This window comes from Aythya marila (assembly GCF_965140915.1).
Source record: "Aythya marila genome assembly, chromosome: W".
Taxonomy (NCBI): domain Eukaryota; kingdom Metazoa; phylum Chordata; class Aves; order Anseriformes; family Anatidae; genus Aythya; species Aythya marila.
Genome location: NC_139081.1, coordinates 4118481 through 4137841, shown reverse-complemented (window position 1 = coordinate 4137841; position 19361 = coordinate 4118481). Strand labels below are relative to the sequence as shown.

The 19361-nt window shown below is 44.0% G+C and overlaps 1 protein-coding gene across 3 annotated transcripts in view; it reads right to left on the bottom strand.

Moving 5' to 3' along the window:
* LOC309889449 (ubiquitin-associated protein 2-like) overlaps positions 1–19361 on the bottom strand; it is a 117152-nt gene that overhangs the window by 59069 nt on the left and 38722 nt on the right. For all 3 annotated transcript variants that reach the window (XM_082782302.1, XM_082782300.1, XM_082782301.1), the window contains exons 5-6: positions 13647–13800; positions 11837–11914 (exon numbers count right to left, since the gene is read on the bottom strand). In XM_082782302.1, coding sequence (XP_082638428.1) covers positions 11837–11914; positions 13647–13800 — 232 coding nt within the window. The remainder of the gene's footprint in view (positions 1–11836; positions 11915–13646; positions 13801–19361) is intronic.

Sequence of the window (19361 nt, the reverse complement as noted above, 5' to 3'; positions counted from 1 at the left end):
ATGTGCTGAATGAAGCCGAGAAGTAGATCTACATACAATCTTGTCATTGACTACCGTCAAAGTCTGTGGAAACGTATAAGAGTTGAAACCACAACACCATTCCTCTGGACACAATCCTGATCTTCAGCCATTTGTAGCTCAGACACTTCCTGAGCCAAACAATTTACATAATTCACCAGCCTTGTTCATTCAGCATTGTTTTTCAATTTGGTTAGTTAGTTTGTTGTTATGTTTGTTGTTTTTTTGTTGTTGTTTTTGTTTTTGTTTTTTTTTTTTTTTCCTGTGATTTTTTTTGAATACATTTGTCAAAACACCCCACATATAAATTTTCAGCATCCACAAGACCTTAAGTAAAGAGTTTCTCAGGTTAACTTCATATATTAAAACCACTTCCTTACATTCGTTCTGAACCTATAACTTACTGATTTAATATCCCCTCACTCATATTTGCATGAGTGATGAACTCATTTCCCCACAGAACTTTCTCGCTAGAAACTTTACAGATGTCTACCACAACCCTCTGTTTTGCAGTCTGCGAAGTCCTACTCTGGAGATATTCAAGGCCCGTCTGGATGCCTACCTGAGCAGCCTGCTCTAGGGAACCTGCTTTGGCAGGGGGGTTGGACCCGATGACCTCATGAGGTCCCTTCCAACCCCTACAATTCTGTGATTCTGTGATACTTTGCTTATTCCTTACATCCCATAAAAGCAATCTTCCCAGTACCTTTCAAAGTCTTTTTTCTTGCTCTACCATTCCCTTTTTAACATGGGGTAGAAGAGAGGGGGACAACCAGACCTGCACTTAAAACTGAAAATGAGGGAATAGTACCAAACAGAAACATCAAGAACTATTGTGCCTATATAGTTCTTTAATTTATATATAGCACTGCAGCTGTCTGAAACACAAATAAAGGGAATGTTTCAAGAATAAAGAGTCTTGAAGACATAACCATCAAATATAATCACTTTGATACAATTATCAATCACCATTATAGTATGTTTCTAACAGCAAAATCAAGCTCATTCAATAAATTCATTTGTGGAAAGACAGACGGGAAGGCGACGTTACAAAACCCAAGTTCCTTGACTCCTTTCCAAATGAAAGTTTACAAACACTTCGGCAAGCACAGATTAGCAGCTGAGAAGCAAAGCAATTCCAGCAGGGATGTTGCATCCTGTGGCACACTTCTGCTTTCTCTTAATCACTCAGTACTGCATACTGAACTGGTTTCAGATAGGATAGTTAATTTTCCTCCTAGTAGATGGTAGGGTGCTGTGTTTTGAATTTAGGATGAGAAGAGTGCTGATAACATGCTGATGTTTTAACTATTGCAGAGCAGTGCTTACACTAAGACAAGGACTTTTCAGCTTCTTGCTCTGTCCTGCCAGCAGGCAGGCTGGGGGTGCAGCAAGAGCTGGGAGGGGACAGACCCAGGACAGCTGACCCAAATTGGCCAAAGGGGTATTCCATACCATCTGATGTCATGCTGAACAATATATAGGGGTGGCTAGCCAGGGTGGGGGGGCCGGCTGCTCGGGGTTAGGCTGGGCATCAGTCAGCGGGTGGTGAGCAATTGCATTATGTATCACTTGTTTCGTACACAGTAGTAGTAGTACTGTTATCATTATTATCATTTCCCTTTCTTTTCTGTCCTAATAAACTGTCTCTATCTCAACCCACAGGTTTACATTTCTTTCTGACACCCTACCCATTCCCAGAGAGGGAGGGGGGAGGGGGAGCAAACGGCTGTGTGGTGCTGAGCTGCCGGCCAGGTTAAACCTCAACAGTCCTTTTGGCGCACAACGTGGGGCTCGAAGGGTTGAGATAATGACAGATCTGACCAGAGTGTGTTAAACTAAAATTGGTATAAGTATTAGACCTGCTTAATAGTTGCTAGTCACAGCATTGATTGCTTTGATCTCAGGTCTGCTGTGCCTGTTTTCGAAATTGAGTATTATAGCACGTTACTTTCTGTATGTGCTCCCTGTTGTGCTGTTTATCCTTTCCAGGCCCTGGTTTAAGATCATTATGGTACTGTGCAGTGCAACAGTGGCTTATGATATGATGAAATTTCTGGTCATGACTCTAACCTGGTATTTGTACTCAGCACTGTCATCAACTCTACTTTGGAAACCATATCTTGGAAACTATTAACAATTACACCTATTGCTTTTTTTCTTCAGGGAGCCAATCTGTGGAGGGGACAGGGGAAGATATTTTTTCCTACTTGTTCACTCTCCCTTTCTCCTTCACCACCCTCTTATCCTCTGAGATACTTACAATAGTTCTCCAAGATGTTGGATATCCTTGGGATGTTCAGACTAGCATGCTGTTATTGTTATATCTCCTGAATGCACTTCAGGTTTTGTCTAAGGTTAAAAACCTACTTTGGAATCTCATCCAGAGATCTGTCCTGAGGCAGGATAGTTGTGACTGGCAGGGAGCGTGGGAGGATATAGGCAGGAATCTAGAGCAGTGGGCACCTCCAGTGCTTTGGAAATTCACCCCTGAACAACTGCAAAATCCTAAAATACTGATAGAATGCTTGAAAAAGGGGTGTCATGACTCTGGCAATACCACAGAGACACAAATCACTGCAACGTGCTAGGGCCTGGCCTATGCCTACTGAGCTGCAATCAATGCCACTATAACTCTAGTGACAGACCCTGTGGCCACTCCAAGTCCCATGACAGGCCCAACGGCCACTCCAACACCTGCAGCCACTGTAACCCCTATGACAGACCCCACAGCTGCTCCAGCCCATGACAGGCCCTGCAGTTCTTCCAATCCCTGCGAAAGACCCTGCAGCTGGGTCAGGGAAAAAAGATTGTAGCAGTGCAAGTTGCCCCTGTAGCGAAGATAAAACAACGGATGCAAAAGTCATTTCGTTTAGAACACAGAGACACTCCTACTCAGACTGGGGAGGAAGACGATGACAAGATGGGCTACTCCGAAGTGGATGGGCCATCACATGAACGGGAAGATGAAGAAGAAGATATCACAAAAGCATCAATAACTTCAGAAGGCCTATCCCAGCATGAGCTACGAGATGTGCAAATAGATTTTGGTCACTGAATAGGTGAGCAGCTTGTCACCTGGCTGCTCCAGTGCTGGGACACCGGAGCCAATTGTGTGGAATTAGAGGGCAGGGAATCCAGGCAGCTGGGATCCTTTGCTAGAGACACAGGCATTGACAAAGCAATTGCAGATGGAGCACGACCTCACAGCCTCTGGAGGCGTCTCCTCTCAGCAGTGAAGGAAAGGTATCCCTTCAAGGAAGAACTTCTATGTCTACCAGTAAGTGGGCCACTATGGAGAAGGGAATCCAGTACCTGAGGGAATTAGCCATACGGGAGGTGATTTATGAGGATCCAGACCTCAGACAAACATCCACAGATCCAGATGAAGTCAGGTGTACACGACCCATGTGGCAGAAGTTTGTATGGAATGCACCATCATCATATGCCAGTTCACTGGCAATAATGGCCTGGAAAGAGGATGAGGAACCCACAGTGGATGAAGTGGCTAAACAACTCCGGCAGTACAAAGAAAGTCTCTCCTCTTCCTTACAGGCCTGCGTCTCAGCTGTGGAGAAACTTTCTGAAGAGTTCCACCAACATAAAGATATTCTATCTTCCGCCCCACCTGAACAAACCAGTGTCCACCAACTAAAAGAGAATACTTTTGAGAAATTGTCTGAAAAGTTCCACCAACTTGAAGAGAGATTATTTTCCTACCCACTCATACAAACCGGTGTCTCAGCTATCAAGGGTAAGTGTTCATCCACACAAGGAAGACGATATGGTGGGTACTCACCCCATGCCACCCTGTGGTTTTACCTAAGTGACCATGGAGAGGACATGAGAAAATGGGATGGAAAATCTATGTCGTGGTTTAACCCGGCCGGCAGCTAAACACCACGCAGCCGTTCGCTCACCCTCCCCCTCCCTCTCTGGGACGGGGGAGAGAGATGGAAAGGGAAGCCCGTGAGTTGAGATAAAGACAGTTTAATAAGACAGGAAAATAGTAATAACAATAACAACAACAACAACAACAACAATAATAATAATAATAATAATACAATGATGATAATAGTACTACTACTAATAATGTGTAAAAACAAGTGATGCACAATGCAATTGCTCACCACCCGCTGACCGATGCCCAGCCTAACCCCGAACAGTCCGGCGCCCCTCCCCCAGCTAGCCACCCCTATATATTGTTCAGCATGACGTCAGATGGTATGGAATACCCCTTTGGCTAGTTTGGCTCACCTGTCCTGGGTCTGTCCCCTCCCAGCTCTTACTGCACCCCCAGCCTGCCTGTTGGCAGGACAGAGCAAGAAGCTGAGACATCCTTGGCTTGGTATAAGCACTGCTCTGCAACAATTAAAACATCGGGGTGTTATCAGCACTCTTCTCATCCTAAGCCAAAACATAGCATTCTACCAGCTACTAGGAAGAAAATTAACTCTGTTCTAACTGAAACCAGGACATCTACCATGACCCTAGAAGCACAGGTGTGTGAGTTGCAAAAGAAAACCATCGGGAAAAAGTGGTTCTCTGAAAAGCTTGCTGCTCCAACTTTCAGCAGGCAGTCCTTCAAACACAGAAACGAAGAAGATTCTGACCAGGATTAGGGGGGCCCTGCCTCCAGCCAGGGGGATGAAAGGGACAATCGAGTTTATTAGACTGTGTGGATTCGATGGCCTGGCACGTCAGACGCACAGAAGTATAAGGCTTTAGTAGACACCGGTGCACAATGTACTCTAATGCCATCGAGCTATAAAGGGCCAGAGCCCATCTGTATTTATGGAGTGACAGGGGGGATCCCAGAAGTTAACTGTATTGGAGGTTGAAGTGAGTCTGACTGGGAATGAGTGGGAAAAGCACCGCATTGTGACTGGCCCGGATGCTCCGTACATCCTAGGCATAGACTATCTTAGAAGAGGATATTTCAAGGAACCAAAAGGGTTCCGGTGGGTTTTGGCATAGCTGCCTTAGAGACAGAGGGCATTAAACAATTATCTACCTTGCCCGGTCTCTCAGAGGACCCTTCTGTTGTGCGGTTGATGAGGGTCAAAAAACAGTGGGTGCCAATCGCCACCACAACTGTGCGTTGGTGGCAATATCGCACCAACTGAGACTCCCTGATTCCCATCCATAAGCTAATTCATCAATTGGAGAGCCAAGGAGTGATCAGCAAGACTCATTCACCTTTTAATAGTCCCACATGGCCAGTGTGAAAGTCTAATGGTGAGTGGAGACTAACAGTGGACTATCGTGACCTGAAAGAAGTCACACGACCACTGAGGGGTGCTGTGCCAAACATGCTAGAACTCCAGTACGAACTGGAATCAAAAGGCAGCTAAGTGGTACGCCACAATTGATATCGCTAATGCATTTTTCTCCATCCCTCTAGCAGCAGTTTGCTTCACTTGGAGGGGAGTCCAATACACCTGGATTCGGCTGCCCCTGGGGTGGAAACACAGCTCTACCATTTTCCATGGACTGATCCAGTTTGCGCTGGAGCAGGGGGAAGCTCCTGAACACCTGCAGTACATTGATAACATCATTGTGTGGGGTGACACAGCAGAGGAAGTTTTCGAGAAAGGGAAGAAAATAGTCCAAATCCTTCTGAAAGCCGGTTTTGCCATAAAACAAAATAAAGTCAAAGGACCTACACGAGAGATCCAGTTTTTAGGAATAAAATGGCAAGATGGACGTCGTCAAATTCCAATGGATGTGATCAACAAAATAACAGCTATGTCTCCACCAACTAGCAAAAAAGAAATGCAAACTTTCCTAGGTGTCGTGGGGTTTTGGCACATTCCAAATTACAGTCTGATTGTAAACCCGCTCTACCAAGTAACCCGTAAGAAGAATGAGTTTGAATGGTGCCCTGAGCAACGACAAGCCTTTGAACAAATCAAGCAGGAAATATTTCATGCAGAAGCCCTTGGGCCAGTCCAAACAGGACCAGATGTAAAGAATGTGCTCTACACTGCAGCCGGGGAGAACGGCCCCACCTGGAGCCTCTGGCAGAAAGAACCTGGGGAAACTCGAGGTCGACCCCCAGGGTTTTAGAGTCGGGGATACAGAGGATCTGAGGCCTGCTATACTCCAACCGAAAATGAGATATTGGCAGCATATGAAGGAGTTCGATCTGCTTCAGAGGTGGTTGGTACTGAAGCACAGCTCCTCCTGGCACCCCAACTGCCGGTACTAGGCTGGATGTTCAAAGGAAGGGGTCCCCTCTACACACCATACAACTGATGCTACATGGAGCAAGTAGGTTGCACTGATTACTCAGTGGGCTCGAATAGGAAACCCCCGTTGCCCAGGAATCTTGGAAGTGATTATGGACTGGCCAGAAGGCAAATTCTTTGGGATATCATCAGAGGAGGAGGTGGGTCGTGCTGAAGAAGCCCCACTGTACAACAAGCTACCAGAGAATGAGAAGCAATATGCCCTGTTCACTGATGGGTACTGTCGTATTGTGGGAAAGCATCAGAGATGGAAGGCTGCTGTATGGAGTCCTACACAACGAATTGCAGAAGCTGCTGAGGGAGAAGGTGAATCGAGTCAGTTTTGTAAAGGTATGCCACGTAGATGCTCATGTGCCCAAGAGTCAGGCCACTGAAGGACATCAAAACAGCCAGCAGGTGGATCAGGCTGCTAAGATTGAAGTGGCTCAGGTGGACCTGGACTGGCAACATAAAGGTGAATTATTGTAGAGATGCAACATACAGATGGGCTCGTGATCGAGGGGTGGACCTGACCATGGACACTATTGCACAGGTTATTCATGAATGTGAAACGTGCTGCAATCAAGCAAGCCAAACGGTCAAAGCCTCTTTGGTATGGAGGACAATGGCTGAAATATAAATATGGGGAGGCCTGGCAGATTGATTACATCACGCTCTCTTAAACCCGCAATGGCAAGCGCCACATACTTACAGTGGTGGAAGCAACCACCGTATGGCTGGAAACATATCCTGTGCCCCATGCCACCGCCCGGAACACTATCCTGGGCCTTGAAAAGCAAGTCCTATGGCTACATGGCACCCCAGAAAGAATAGAGTCAGACAATGGGACTCATTTCCGAAACAACCTTTTAGACACTTGGGCCAAAGAACATGGCATTGAGTGGGTGTATCACATCCCCTATCATGCACCAGCCTCCGGGAAAGCTGAACGATACAATGGACTGTTAAAGACTACATTGAAAGCAATGGGTGCTGGGATATTCAAAAATTGGGATACACATTTGGCAAAGGCCACCTGGTTAGTCAATACTAGGGGATCTGCCAACCGAGTTGCACCTGCCCAATCAAACCTGCTATGTACTGTAGAAGGGGATAAAGTTCCTGTAGTGCACGTCAGAAACATGCTGGGTAAAACAGTCTGGGCTACTCCTGCCTCAGGAAAAGGCAAAACCATTTGTGGGATTGCTTTTGCTTTTGATAGAATTGGACAAGCACAGAGATGTGATGCAATGAGAACGGGCTTCAATATCTGACGATCTAACACCACACACTATCTCTTCTGCCCTAAAAAGACTGCTGTGACAGATGGAGCCCCAAGTCAGTCAAGACTAAACAAATTTAATGTACATTTCATATACATATATGAAGGTGGTGACTAACTGGAACGTATTGGGAAGCATGGAATCTAAGCATGACATAAATGGTATGGAATAAGGGGTGGATATTGTCCTGGTTTCAGCTAGGACAGAGTTAATTTTCCTCCTAGTAGATGGTAGGGTGCTGTGTTTTGAATTTAGGATGAGAAGAGTGCTGATAACATGCTGATGTTTTAACTATTGCAGAGCAGTGCTTACACCAAGCCAAGGGCTTTTCAGCTTCTCGCTCTGTCCTGCCAGCGATCAGGCTATGGGTGTAGCAGGAGCTGGGAGGGGACAGACCCAGGACAGCTGACCCAAATTGGCCAAAGGGGTATTCCATACCATCTGACGTCATGCTTAACAATATATAGGGGTGGCTAGCTGGGGTGGGGGGCATCGGTTAGCAGGTGGTGAGCAATTGCATTGTGCATCACTTGTTTTGTACACATTATTATTAGTAGTACTATTATCGTCATCATTTTTATTATTATTATTATTTTCCTGTCTTAATAAACTGTCTTTATCTCAACCCACAGGCTTCATTTTCGTGATTCTCTCCCCCATCCCAGAGAGGGTGGGGGGAGGGTGAGCGAACGGCTGTGTGGTGTTTAGCTGCTGGCCGGGTTAAAGGACAACATGGATCTACTTCAAATCCCTGCTCTCCTGAGTGCCAACAACCAGCACTGTTTGTATGCTGTCTACATACTACCCTTCATAGTTGCAAGGAATGGCACAGTCATTAACAGAAGATCAGTCTGTAAATGGCACAGTCACAGAAGATCTACCACATCAGTAAACTACAGCACTTAGTGCTGCCTACAGCACTAAAGCTGAAATTCTTATAATCAAGCTTTGCTTTTTTCCTCCCCCAATGAATACTTCACTATCACCACTGAATCTACCCCATTTCTGCTGGTTTCAGTGCATGTCATTTCTTAAAATTATTTTTTTCTACAATGAAGCAGTAATGTGATGGCCCAGCAAATCTCCCTCTAGAAAGCAGCCAGTAAGGTAATTCCAGCCTGAGAAGATACCTTAAAATAGCTGGAGTACGTTGTTTGCATATTAGCTAACCCCTAATTTTGTATATGTTTCCTAGATTCCTACAAACACACTGCATGAAACATTTCCAAAAAAAAGGTCTCTGTTGTGATTACTGTTATCTATGGAGTGGTAATTCGTATCAAGAAAATGGTTGATATTAATAAAGAAGGGGGAGATGTGGGAGTGTGGCCATGGGGGTCGGCAAGCCCCGTGGTTGATGATAACATCAGACTCTTAACGATGAGGCCATCAGGAATGTAAAGAGTTTAGAGGGAACAAAGAAGGGTGATTCAGGAGAATCCATGCAGTCTCAGGGTTGCTTGTTCTCCAGCTATTACAGCATGGAAGTTTCTGGGGGTTTGCTGTTGTTGTTATTTGCAAAGTTGTTTGACCAATGAAAAGTTGTTTTTGAAAAGGACTGCTGTGGGGAGAAGAGCCTGCCCTCAAGATAAAAAAAGGCAACACGATGAAGTTATGTCATCAATAAAGAAGCAGAAAGAAGGAATGAAAAGGAACAGGCTAGCAGAACGGAGACCAGGACGGGAACAGGCACGTTGATCGCCTCATAAAGATAGGTTTGGCCAAACGTAGCAAACCGCTCAAAGAAGCTCATATAGAAAGTATCTGGAAATGGGCACACCAGAGCTGGGAAGAAGCTCAAGCTGAGAGAAGCGAACCCGCGCACACAACTGCCCCTCGCTGGTAAGCAGTTGCGCATTTAGGAGAATCATACGTCCTTAGGAACAAAGACTGTCCTGGTAACCTTACAGCTTATTCTTCTTATTAACAATCAGACAGTTTATGATCCTGAAATATGGGACCAAACTGAGGTCAAGGTGTGGGACTCTGCAACTAAAAACGACAAGGTTGCAGTGGGATTGCTCAGCACCTGGCGAGCAGTCTCTGAGGCCTTAAAGAGCCATGTGGAGCCACAGTCAGAAACGTGTGGTTTGCCAGATAGTGAGGGAGCTGCGGGCTTGTTTACTGATCCTTCTGCTATGCCATGGGCCCCTCTGCTGCTACAGCCATCGAAGGCTTTTGCTGTTACGCCCCCTGTTGACCTGAACATGCCTTTTGACCCAGGCCTCATTGGCCTTGAAATGGAGATGGATATGCTTTTCTTCGATCTGGGAAGAACAGGATACATAAGGCCCGAAGGCCAAGTTGCTTGACAACTTAAAGCGAGACATATTGTTCAAAAGGAATGGAAAATGGAGACTGTTAAATCATGGAACTTAAAGGATTGTTTGTTACCTTTCCTGATTGTACATATGTATAGGCATACTCGGGTTTAGCATGTAAAAGCAATGTTCTGTATATTTAGAATGTTTGATGTTTGTGTGTGCGTGTTGGTGGAGCGTAGACTGCCCGCACACCCAGTGCTGTTTACTTGCCTTTTATACCTTTTAGAAATATTCCTTTTATAAATATTACTAAATTCAGATTGAGTTGAGACTTCATTTATAACATTACCAATCTATATACTTTTAGCTGAAGTACTTTATCCCCAAATGTGACTATTATTTTGTTTAACAGCAAATAAAGACTACTGAATAAAATGGCAAAAGTTTTTTTCTTATATCTACTAATAACCAGGAGGTTATGCATCCCTGAAAAGATGTGAAATACACAGCTTTATGTCATTCCCTGCAGATTTCAAGGGCTTGCATTATTAAATTAAATTAGGTATTTCCTGCCATATAACACACACACTTGTAATATAATGATCCTGAAGCCATTCAAAGGATTTATCACAGACAGCTGAGGAGACTTCATCAAGACACTTTGTTCACATGAATGTAGAGTCTAAACTACTGGGTAGAGATACAGATACACTGTATACACTATCCCAGTGAACAGAAATTGGTTTAAGTTGTTCCTGTTTCTTCAGTCAGGTATGTCAGTTTGATACTGATGATTAAGTGCCTTGGCTTGAGACACAACGTTCATCTGGAGAGCGACAGAGTTGACAATGAACACAATGAATTACTCTTAAAAACAAATCAAGAACTAGAACTTGAAATTAACCTTTAAGTTTCACGCAACAACTTAAAAAAAATCCTAACTTTGTATTTACAACTTGTATAAAGAATTATTGTATAAAGCAAACACTTAAAGCCTTAAGTTCCACCTATAACACTATATACCACACCCTCCCCTGCAAAGGGCTCTCTGCACAAGCCATTTCATGACTGCTGATCTGCTGATTACATGCACAACCAAGTCACTCACAACCCTCTGGAAGCTACACATCTTTGCATCTTTCCACTCCCTTCAAGATACAGATTTGGAGACAATGAAGTTGGATGTGCCAGTCATTGAATGCCTCGTTACTGGATATTCCAAAGAGAAAAGTCCTTTTCTGAAGGTAGGAATGTTTTTCCATAACTTGGACATTACTTATTATGTTAGCCCTGCTGTGCACTTCATCAGTTTAATAGCCATCTCCCAATACAATCTCAGGTTACCCATTTCCCTTCCTCTTGCTTTAAGAAAAACAAGCTTCTTTCCACTCAAACCCATGAAAATCCAAACAAACTATGCATCCCTTGATTCCGCATCAAGTCCATTGTCAACATCTTTCCCATCTCTTTTACAGGATGCACAATTCTACCTGTGACTCCACAGTGATCTTTCCACACCTCTCCTTATCAACAACTTCATGCCAAAACTTCTCTCACCAAAAAGCTGCTAAGTTAGCTAATGCTCTCTGACTGGGTACTGAAAGCAGAAGACAAACCTAACAACAGGATCTACCCCAAAGAAATGGGGCAAGCACACAACAAATCCCTCCCCGAGAGCTCCACAGATGGAATCTTGTGCTTTCCTGCTGCCAATGTACATCTTGAAGAGCCCAGTGCACTCCAACTTCCAGGCCACCATTATTCGATCTGGGAAAACAGTTCTCGATAGCCAGAGCACACCAGCATACCACACGAAAAATTGCAAAAATAATTGATATAAATCACCTTTAAGCCACTCTAAGACCAAACAATGAGAAGGTCTATAGGGGGTGGCAAGTAACTAAATTAAAAGTGGCTGAAGTGCTTATGGAATCAAAGGATAACCAAATGCTTAAGTTTTTAAGTAAACACATGTGGGGGGGGGGATTCCATTTCAGGAAATGAAATCAGGGCCAGTCCCACACCAATGCCACCATCTCACCTCTCCCACGGCCACGTTTTCCACAATCTGAAGGCCTGTCTCCTTGATTGTTGTCCAATCCATTCTCTTCATCTCTAACTGTGGAGAGAAGACAGCTTAACAGAAATTTTAGAGATTCATACATAAGACAATATAGCCATCTGCTTAAATTGAATCCTTTGAAAAGGAAATATAAGATTTTCAGAGTGGTATGGTCAAGATATCTCAGTCACCCCTCTTCTTTGCAGGCCTAGCCACAAGCAAGTTGCTTACTTGGAATTTGACAATTAGAAAGGAAAACGTCTGTTAAGAGGGAAACATATCAGACGCTTATTTTTTGAAGAAGTGCAGCGCTTTGCAGCCTACCCTATTAAATTAGTTATAGTCCCACTTCTCTGAATAGGGAAGAAACGAACTGCCTCATACTTTACTTTCTTGTGAATGTGTTAGTTGGCAACAGTGGAAGAATAAGGGATAACCAAGAACACCAAATCTCCTATCTGTCAGTGTCACATCCCTACACAACAAGAATTTAACTCTCCTCTGTATTTAAATCAGAGGATGATGGTGACAGAAGGCTAGATGTTTGAAAAGCACTACAACTTCTATTTTGTGGGAAACTGCTGAGTAGATATGTAGATATTCTGAAAGATGGCTGGCTCCCTGAAGAAAATTGATGACTGTCCACTTAAAACACTGCTGAGTATTTTGTATTGCACAGTTTGTCCTAATAGCAGCAGCAAAACCATTAACACATGCATAAAAAGGTGGGAAGAAAACACAAGATCTGGTAACCATCTGAAAATCTTTAGTTTCAGTTTAGGAAAGAAACAAACAGCATCTGTTTCTGGCAAAAATCTTGCCTCTCACTTTCATTTTTGATGTTACTCTATTCTACAGAGCTTCTCAATGCTTTCAACGGCACAATATTTTAATATATTCCAATAATTAATTAGAAAAGTTGGCGATTGTTGTAAATATTTTTTCCTGCTTCTAAAGGAAAAGGATTGTTGTTTTTTTTTCATCTCTCTCCATTCTCTGCTCATTTGTCAGTGCTGTTGATGGCTCTTATAGGCAATACATGTAGCTTAGACATTGCTAAGAAAGCTTAGTAGAAAAAGGCTATGTGAATCCAATAGCAATTTAATGTGTTTGAGGACTTGTTAGTGTTAGGTCAGAGGTTGGACTAGGTGATCCTGGAGGTCTCTTCCAACCTGGATGATACTGTGATGCTACCTGCTTTGGAAAATATTAGTCCTCTTTTGCACAAGGTCCTATTGGACCTGTATAAACTGTAGCTTTTTCTTTTTTTTTTTAATGTTTTAGTTCACAAAGCACTTTCTCCGTTGTAGTAACTCACCCGTGGCTGGCTTACGTCAGTAATACATGCTAGAGATCGATAATGATCCCAGTCTTTTCATTCCCCTTATGAGAAGATGAGAACATTTTCAGGTTCTCCCACTCATAAAAGGAGATGGAGTCAAAGCTGGGTATTTTTTTCATTAAAAGAAACAAAGTATATCAGCTGTGCAGTGAAATACTTGCTCTCAGTCTTACAAAGACTCAATTATAAAACTTAAATAAAAGACCAGTAAGCACAAGATCAATTAATAAAAAAAAAAAAGGACAGAAACTGAAAAATACAAGCACAGACTATCCCAAAACTAAGTCACGTAGAGAGATCAAGCATACCTGTCATGTAAACAAGTTATAACCACTTAGGCACGGAGCTATACCTCTGACATTTTTATTCCATTACGCATTTGCTCTCAACCAGTTTCACCTGCAAGAAAAGTGCCTGAAGCTTTTAAAAATGAACCCCCGTACGTACACTCTCGGCAACGGCTGCCTCCTCTTCCCCGTCTGTTGGAACTTCCCCGTCCACGACTCACTTCTCTGTCCCCTCGTTTTTCTCTGTTCTCTTTGTTTTCTGAACTTTCTTTTCCAAGGCTTTTCTTCTTTCCCCCTACAGTCTCCCAAGAAGTCTATTTGGATAGAATAGAATTAGATATAAACGTCAAAAAAAAAGAGGCTTCTCTGTATACTACTGCCTCTCACCCCTCCAGGTCATAGGAAAAAACAAGTTTTTGTATAATATCACATCAGTAAATACCTACCAGAAATTACACTGACACAAGTGGAAAACCAGGCTGTATTTTTTAGGGAAAGACAAGAAAGAAACAACTTACAGAACTTGAACTTTCTTATGAAGTGTGAGAACACCAAATATTTCCAGCTATACATTAATTATAAAAATTTTATATATCAATTTTAACTAGTCCAAAGAAGCCTAAATAAAACCACAACATAGAAAAAACAGAGCAACATTTTCCCTTTTAACTACCTCCATAAACCTAACAAGGGAAAACGCACAGAGTGTAGTATAACTGCCTAAAGCAACTAATAAAATAAAACAAATATTCACATTTTAAAGAAAATGTACAGCATCTGTAGCAGGAAGAACGGCCGAAAACACGACACACACTAGTATGGTCAGATCATGCTCTCTATTACCCAAATAGCCTGACTATTTTTATAGCCAATTTAATAGGGGCGGATAGTGTCTCACACAAGATTATTGGTCAAAAGCACTCAGACAAACAACTGCAAGAAAACAACCCCACCTGCAAGAAAACAACCCCCTTGTGATTAGCAGTCACGTAGATCCCGGCCTTGAAGCCAGCTGCTGGCAACAATATTTTTCTAAATTCCTCAATTGGGCGATGTGGGAACACTGTCATGGGAACTTCTCATAGTCGTCCAGGTAGCTTGATTTGCTCAGCTGCAGCAAGCCATGGGATCTTTGCTGTTTCAAAAATCCCTCAACAATTCCCCCTTTTTCTTTTTGAGCAAACCAAGCCTGATGTAGCACTTTTACAAGTAACCCTTTAACCACATTTATTACAATACAACACAAAATGATTGCGTGATTAACACCACAACAAATAGAATCCTTAATCCCTCTCTGATTAATCCCAGTAACCATCTAGGCATCGTTCCAAACAAATCAGTGAGCCATTGATTGAAAGGACTGATATCATATTGAATCTTTCTCATGTGCTCTTTCAGGAAAGTAATGGATTTGTGAATTGACTCATTATGATCAGAAAGGTTCATGCAGCACATTCCCTCAAAGTCCTCACACCCATGCCCTTGAGCCAGGAGCAAGAAGTCAATAGCAGCTTGATCCTGTAAGAGCGCATGGCGCAGACTATTTTGATCTGGTAACATCTCCTCAAGTATCTCTGTCGTGGCATGGACTTGCTTCTCAGCCCAGCATGCCAATTTTTCTAAGTTATTAAGTGTGGCCGCAGCTGCTGCTCCTGGCACTAAAATTGCCAATGCTGCTCTAGCTGCAACCCCACACAATTCAACATTATCATTGCAATCCAGTGTGAGCAATGCCCGTTTATGTCTGGTGATCTCACGCAACTGTGAAAAGCTAGGAGCAAATATAGTAAGTTTACCTAAGTAACATGGACCTCCGATAGCATTTGCAGGGATACCTTGCCAGTCCCTATCCCCGCAAATCAGAAAAACATCAGGAGGTAAGGCCATAGCTGTACAATTGTTCCAAATGCTGTAGTTGTTACCTCTTGTCTCCGCACCATAAGCCCCTAAACCCTGCCTAGCAGTGTCATTGTAACCACAGGTGTTACTTGTATTTCTGTACCTGTATGGCCCTTTCCAAGTTCCTGTAGGAGGATCTCAGTAATTCATTCTTATTTGTGGTAACACATTTGGTGCTGCTATATTTATTGTTTGAAAATGAATACTCGCAGGAGGGTCTTCTCGGTCACTAGTCAACATAAGTGATTCAAGACAAACACCGCCTCGGACAATCGCTCATCAATGTTCTTGATCTCTTTTAACCTCACTAATTGTTCCTTTAAAACCTGATGTGATCGTTCAACCATCACTTGGCCCGTGGGAGAATATGGAACACCTGTGATATGCTTTACTCCCCACATTTTCATAAATTTTCTAACCCTTTTGCTGACATACGCTGGACCATCGTCCGTCTTGATCTGCTGTGGCACTCCCATAATGGCCACACACACCATCAGATGTCTACGCACAAGGTGTGCTTTTACTCCCCCCTGTGCCGTTGCCCATATGAATCTTGAAAAAGTATCAATACTCACCAATTTGTCTACTTGTGAATTACCTTCTATTAACTCAATTGAGAACTGGTGACTACGTATATGGATAACACAGTAAGGTGCAGTTCTCCCCTGAATGGCATCTCGCAGCTGCAGAAACAATAACAATCTGTCCCTCTTAGTTTGCCATATCAAGGCATCCTCTATCCGTTTTACCATATTGACAACATACAGAAAGCCTGAGACGAAATTAATTGGCTCATTCATCCAGCACTGACAAGTCCAAACAACTGCAGACAATGCCAATGTTTGTAATGAATCCCCTGTCTCCCCCGGAATTATGTATTTCTCCCAACTTCCGTTCTCGTACCACACACACACAGCCTTCCTACTTGCTGCACCTGCATCAGTGTATACAGTGCGACCCACCACTGGTCGGGACGAAAGCCGTGGTACTATCTGCCATTTATATGATCTTATAACTTGCCAGAGAGGCCCCTTTGGAGTTCAGGAATGTACCAATCCCGGGTAATCTAACACAGCTTCTTGTAGTGGTATGGATTGCTGTAAACACCATTCCAAGTGATCCTGGCAGATCTCCTGGTTCCTGCCCGCTGATCTCAATACTTTGAGAGCGACCCTCACGTACTAACTCTGCGATAGCTTCTGCCCGTGTCAGAACACTCATTTTTGGCTGAATCAGTAGGAAAATCCATTCCAGAACTCGAAAATGCTGCCCTATCATTCCACCCTTGCCATCACCTTTGTCACTTATACTACTCCTATTACCCGTGCTGTTAGTGTCAGTGGCATCCTCCTGATACTGTTTCTGTCTTTGTCGCCCCTTACTCTCCCCCTTGTCTTTTTGCCACTGACCAAGCACCGCAAATGGATGAGACACATGATTGCTAATTGTGAAGGAGAGTGCTATGTGCTATGCGGCTGCAACCTTAGAAGCTATTTGTGAAAGAGCCTGCCGGTGGTCATTTGTTAGTGTAATCTGCAGCTCTGCACTCCTGCACTGCAATAAAGGTAGTAATATAGCTAAGTCGTCATTAGTAATCCGTACAATGTGCCAACCCCACTGAATATTATCCAGGAACATTTGTACATTTATCAAATTATGTAACACCATAGTTATATCACCTTTCTGGGGACGAATAGTAGAGTCTGACATTTTCCATCCCAAGTATAGCCATGGCTGTTTCTGTTGAACCTTCTCTGGGGCTATCTTCAACCCTGTTGCTTCAAAAGTATCCCGAATAAACTTTAAATCTGAATCCTGGAAGCATTCTGGCCTACCAAACCGAATGTTATCCATACAATGGTAAATAATTATGTCACACCACGCTGCCCGAATTGGTTGTAATGCCCAGGCCACATATAATTGACATAATGTAGGGGAATTCCTCATCCCCTGTAGAAGCACTAGCCATTCATAGCGCTTTGACGGGGCCTGTTTGTTAATGGAGGGTACCGTAAAAGCAAATCTCTGACAGTCCTGTGCCACCACATCTGGTTGCCTGGACTGATTGATAAATTTAGCATGTGATTCCCCAGGGGCCTGTTCTACAGATGCGAATGGAGATGCTTTCTTTTCCCCTGGGAGACTAAGAAGAGCCCTCAGTGCGAGCTGCGCAGCTGTTTGGTGAATAATTGCAGGGAACTGCAGCTGAATCTGGGTATTGAGATAAGGATCCGTTCCCATTAACATCGCTGCAGTAATCCCATACAGAGGGTCCCCCGGTTGACGCGGTTGACCCACTTCCCCCTGTGGTAACTGCAACCATTCCCTTTCAAACAATAACAATGGGGAAGGAGTTAACATTAAACGCGCCAAGTTTCGACAGTCAAGTGGACACATTGGTTTCGCTTGAAAAATCCATTGAATTATCTGTTGAGCCGCCTGGGATTGTAATCCATAGTCCAAAACCATTTTTCGAGCTTGTTGTAAAAGCTTGCAGTCATGTGGCTGCCACAACCCAGTGCCTTGCACAGGGTCGATAATAATAGGGCAGGCCAAGGATGTAGCACGCCTATGCCCCTCTATGAAAGCATCACATATGATGTCGGAGCACCTGTCCCTCCTTGGTGCCGACGGTGTTGTAGCAACGGATAATGAGGGAGTCGGCTCCGGTGGGGCAGACGAGAGAGGAGGCTCCTCCGAATCCGTAAGTTTTAAGTTCTCAAATTTCACTAGCAGTTCTTGGAACAACTCCTCCAGTGAAGGTCAATTTTCGCAAGCTGCTGCTGCACCTCTCATTGATGAAGCATCCCGAGTGGATTTATTGCTGCCTGGCAGCGGCACAGATGCTGGCAGCACAGCTTTATCAAGATTTTCCGGCACGGGGGGGTGGGGAGGGCAGCCCCCACTCCACATCAGCACTCTGTCCCGATAGTCCCTCAGTTATTTCTGCCGCTGATTCCTTTATTGGAGAGGTCATATCCCTAACCGCGGTGGGTGCAAGAACCAATGATAAAGATCGTGTCAGCCGCATTCCTGAGGTCTCAGGTTTCGTACTCGGCGGTCTGTCAGTCCCAGACGGTACTGAGAAAGCTTGCGCCACCGTCATAGCCAGCTGCCATTTCCACAGACGCCTCCGATCTCCCATAGCAACTGGACTCCGGATGTCCTGCATCTCACCGCAATACGTCACTTTTCCGCGTCTCACCGCAATTCCTCTGTTCCCGCATCTCACCGCGATCTGTATCAGTCAATCAATCTCCGTGTCTCACCGCAATCTCTATCAATCTCCGCATCTCACCGCTATCTCTATCAATCAATCTCCGCGTCTCACCTCAATCTGTATCAACCAATCAATCAATCTCCACGTCTCACCGTGATCTCTATCAATCAATCTCGGTGTCTCACCGCGATCTCTGTATCAATCAATCAATCTCTGTGGCCTACCGCGATCTCTATATTTGGATCTGTGCTCAGAGTCTCTCAGCATCTCTCAGCCTGTTCGTGCGCCATATGTTGCAGGAAGAACGGCCGAAAACATGACAGACACTAGTATGGTCAGATCATGCTCTCTCTTTATTACCCAAATAGCCTAACTTTTATAGCAAACTTAACAGGGGCGGATAGTGTCTCACACAAGATTATTGGTCAAAAGCACTCAGACAAACAACTACAAGAAAACAACCCCCTTGTGATTAGCAGTCACGTAGATCCCGTACTTGAAGTCAACTGCTGGCAACAATATTTTTCTAAATTCCTCAATTGGGCGATGTGGGAACACTGCCATGGGAACTTTTCATAGTTGTCCTGGTAGCTTGGTTTACTCAGCTGCAGCAAGCCATGGGATCTTTGCTGTTTCAAAAATCCCTCAACAAGCATCGAAGAAGAGGCTTTCAGGGTAGGGCATAGCTGCATTACCTGAATGTTCCCTAAGCTTCTAACCTTAGATGCTATCACGCTGGGGAAACTTGGTGTGCTA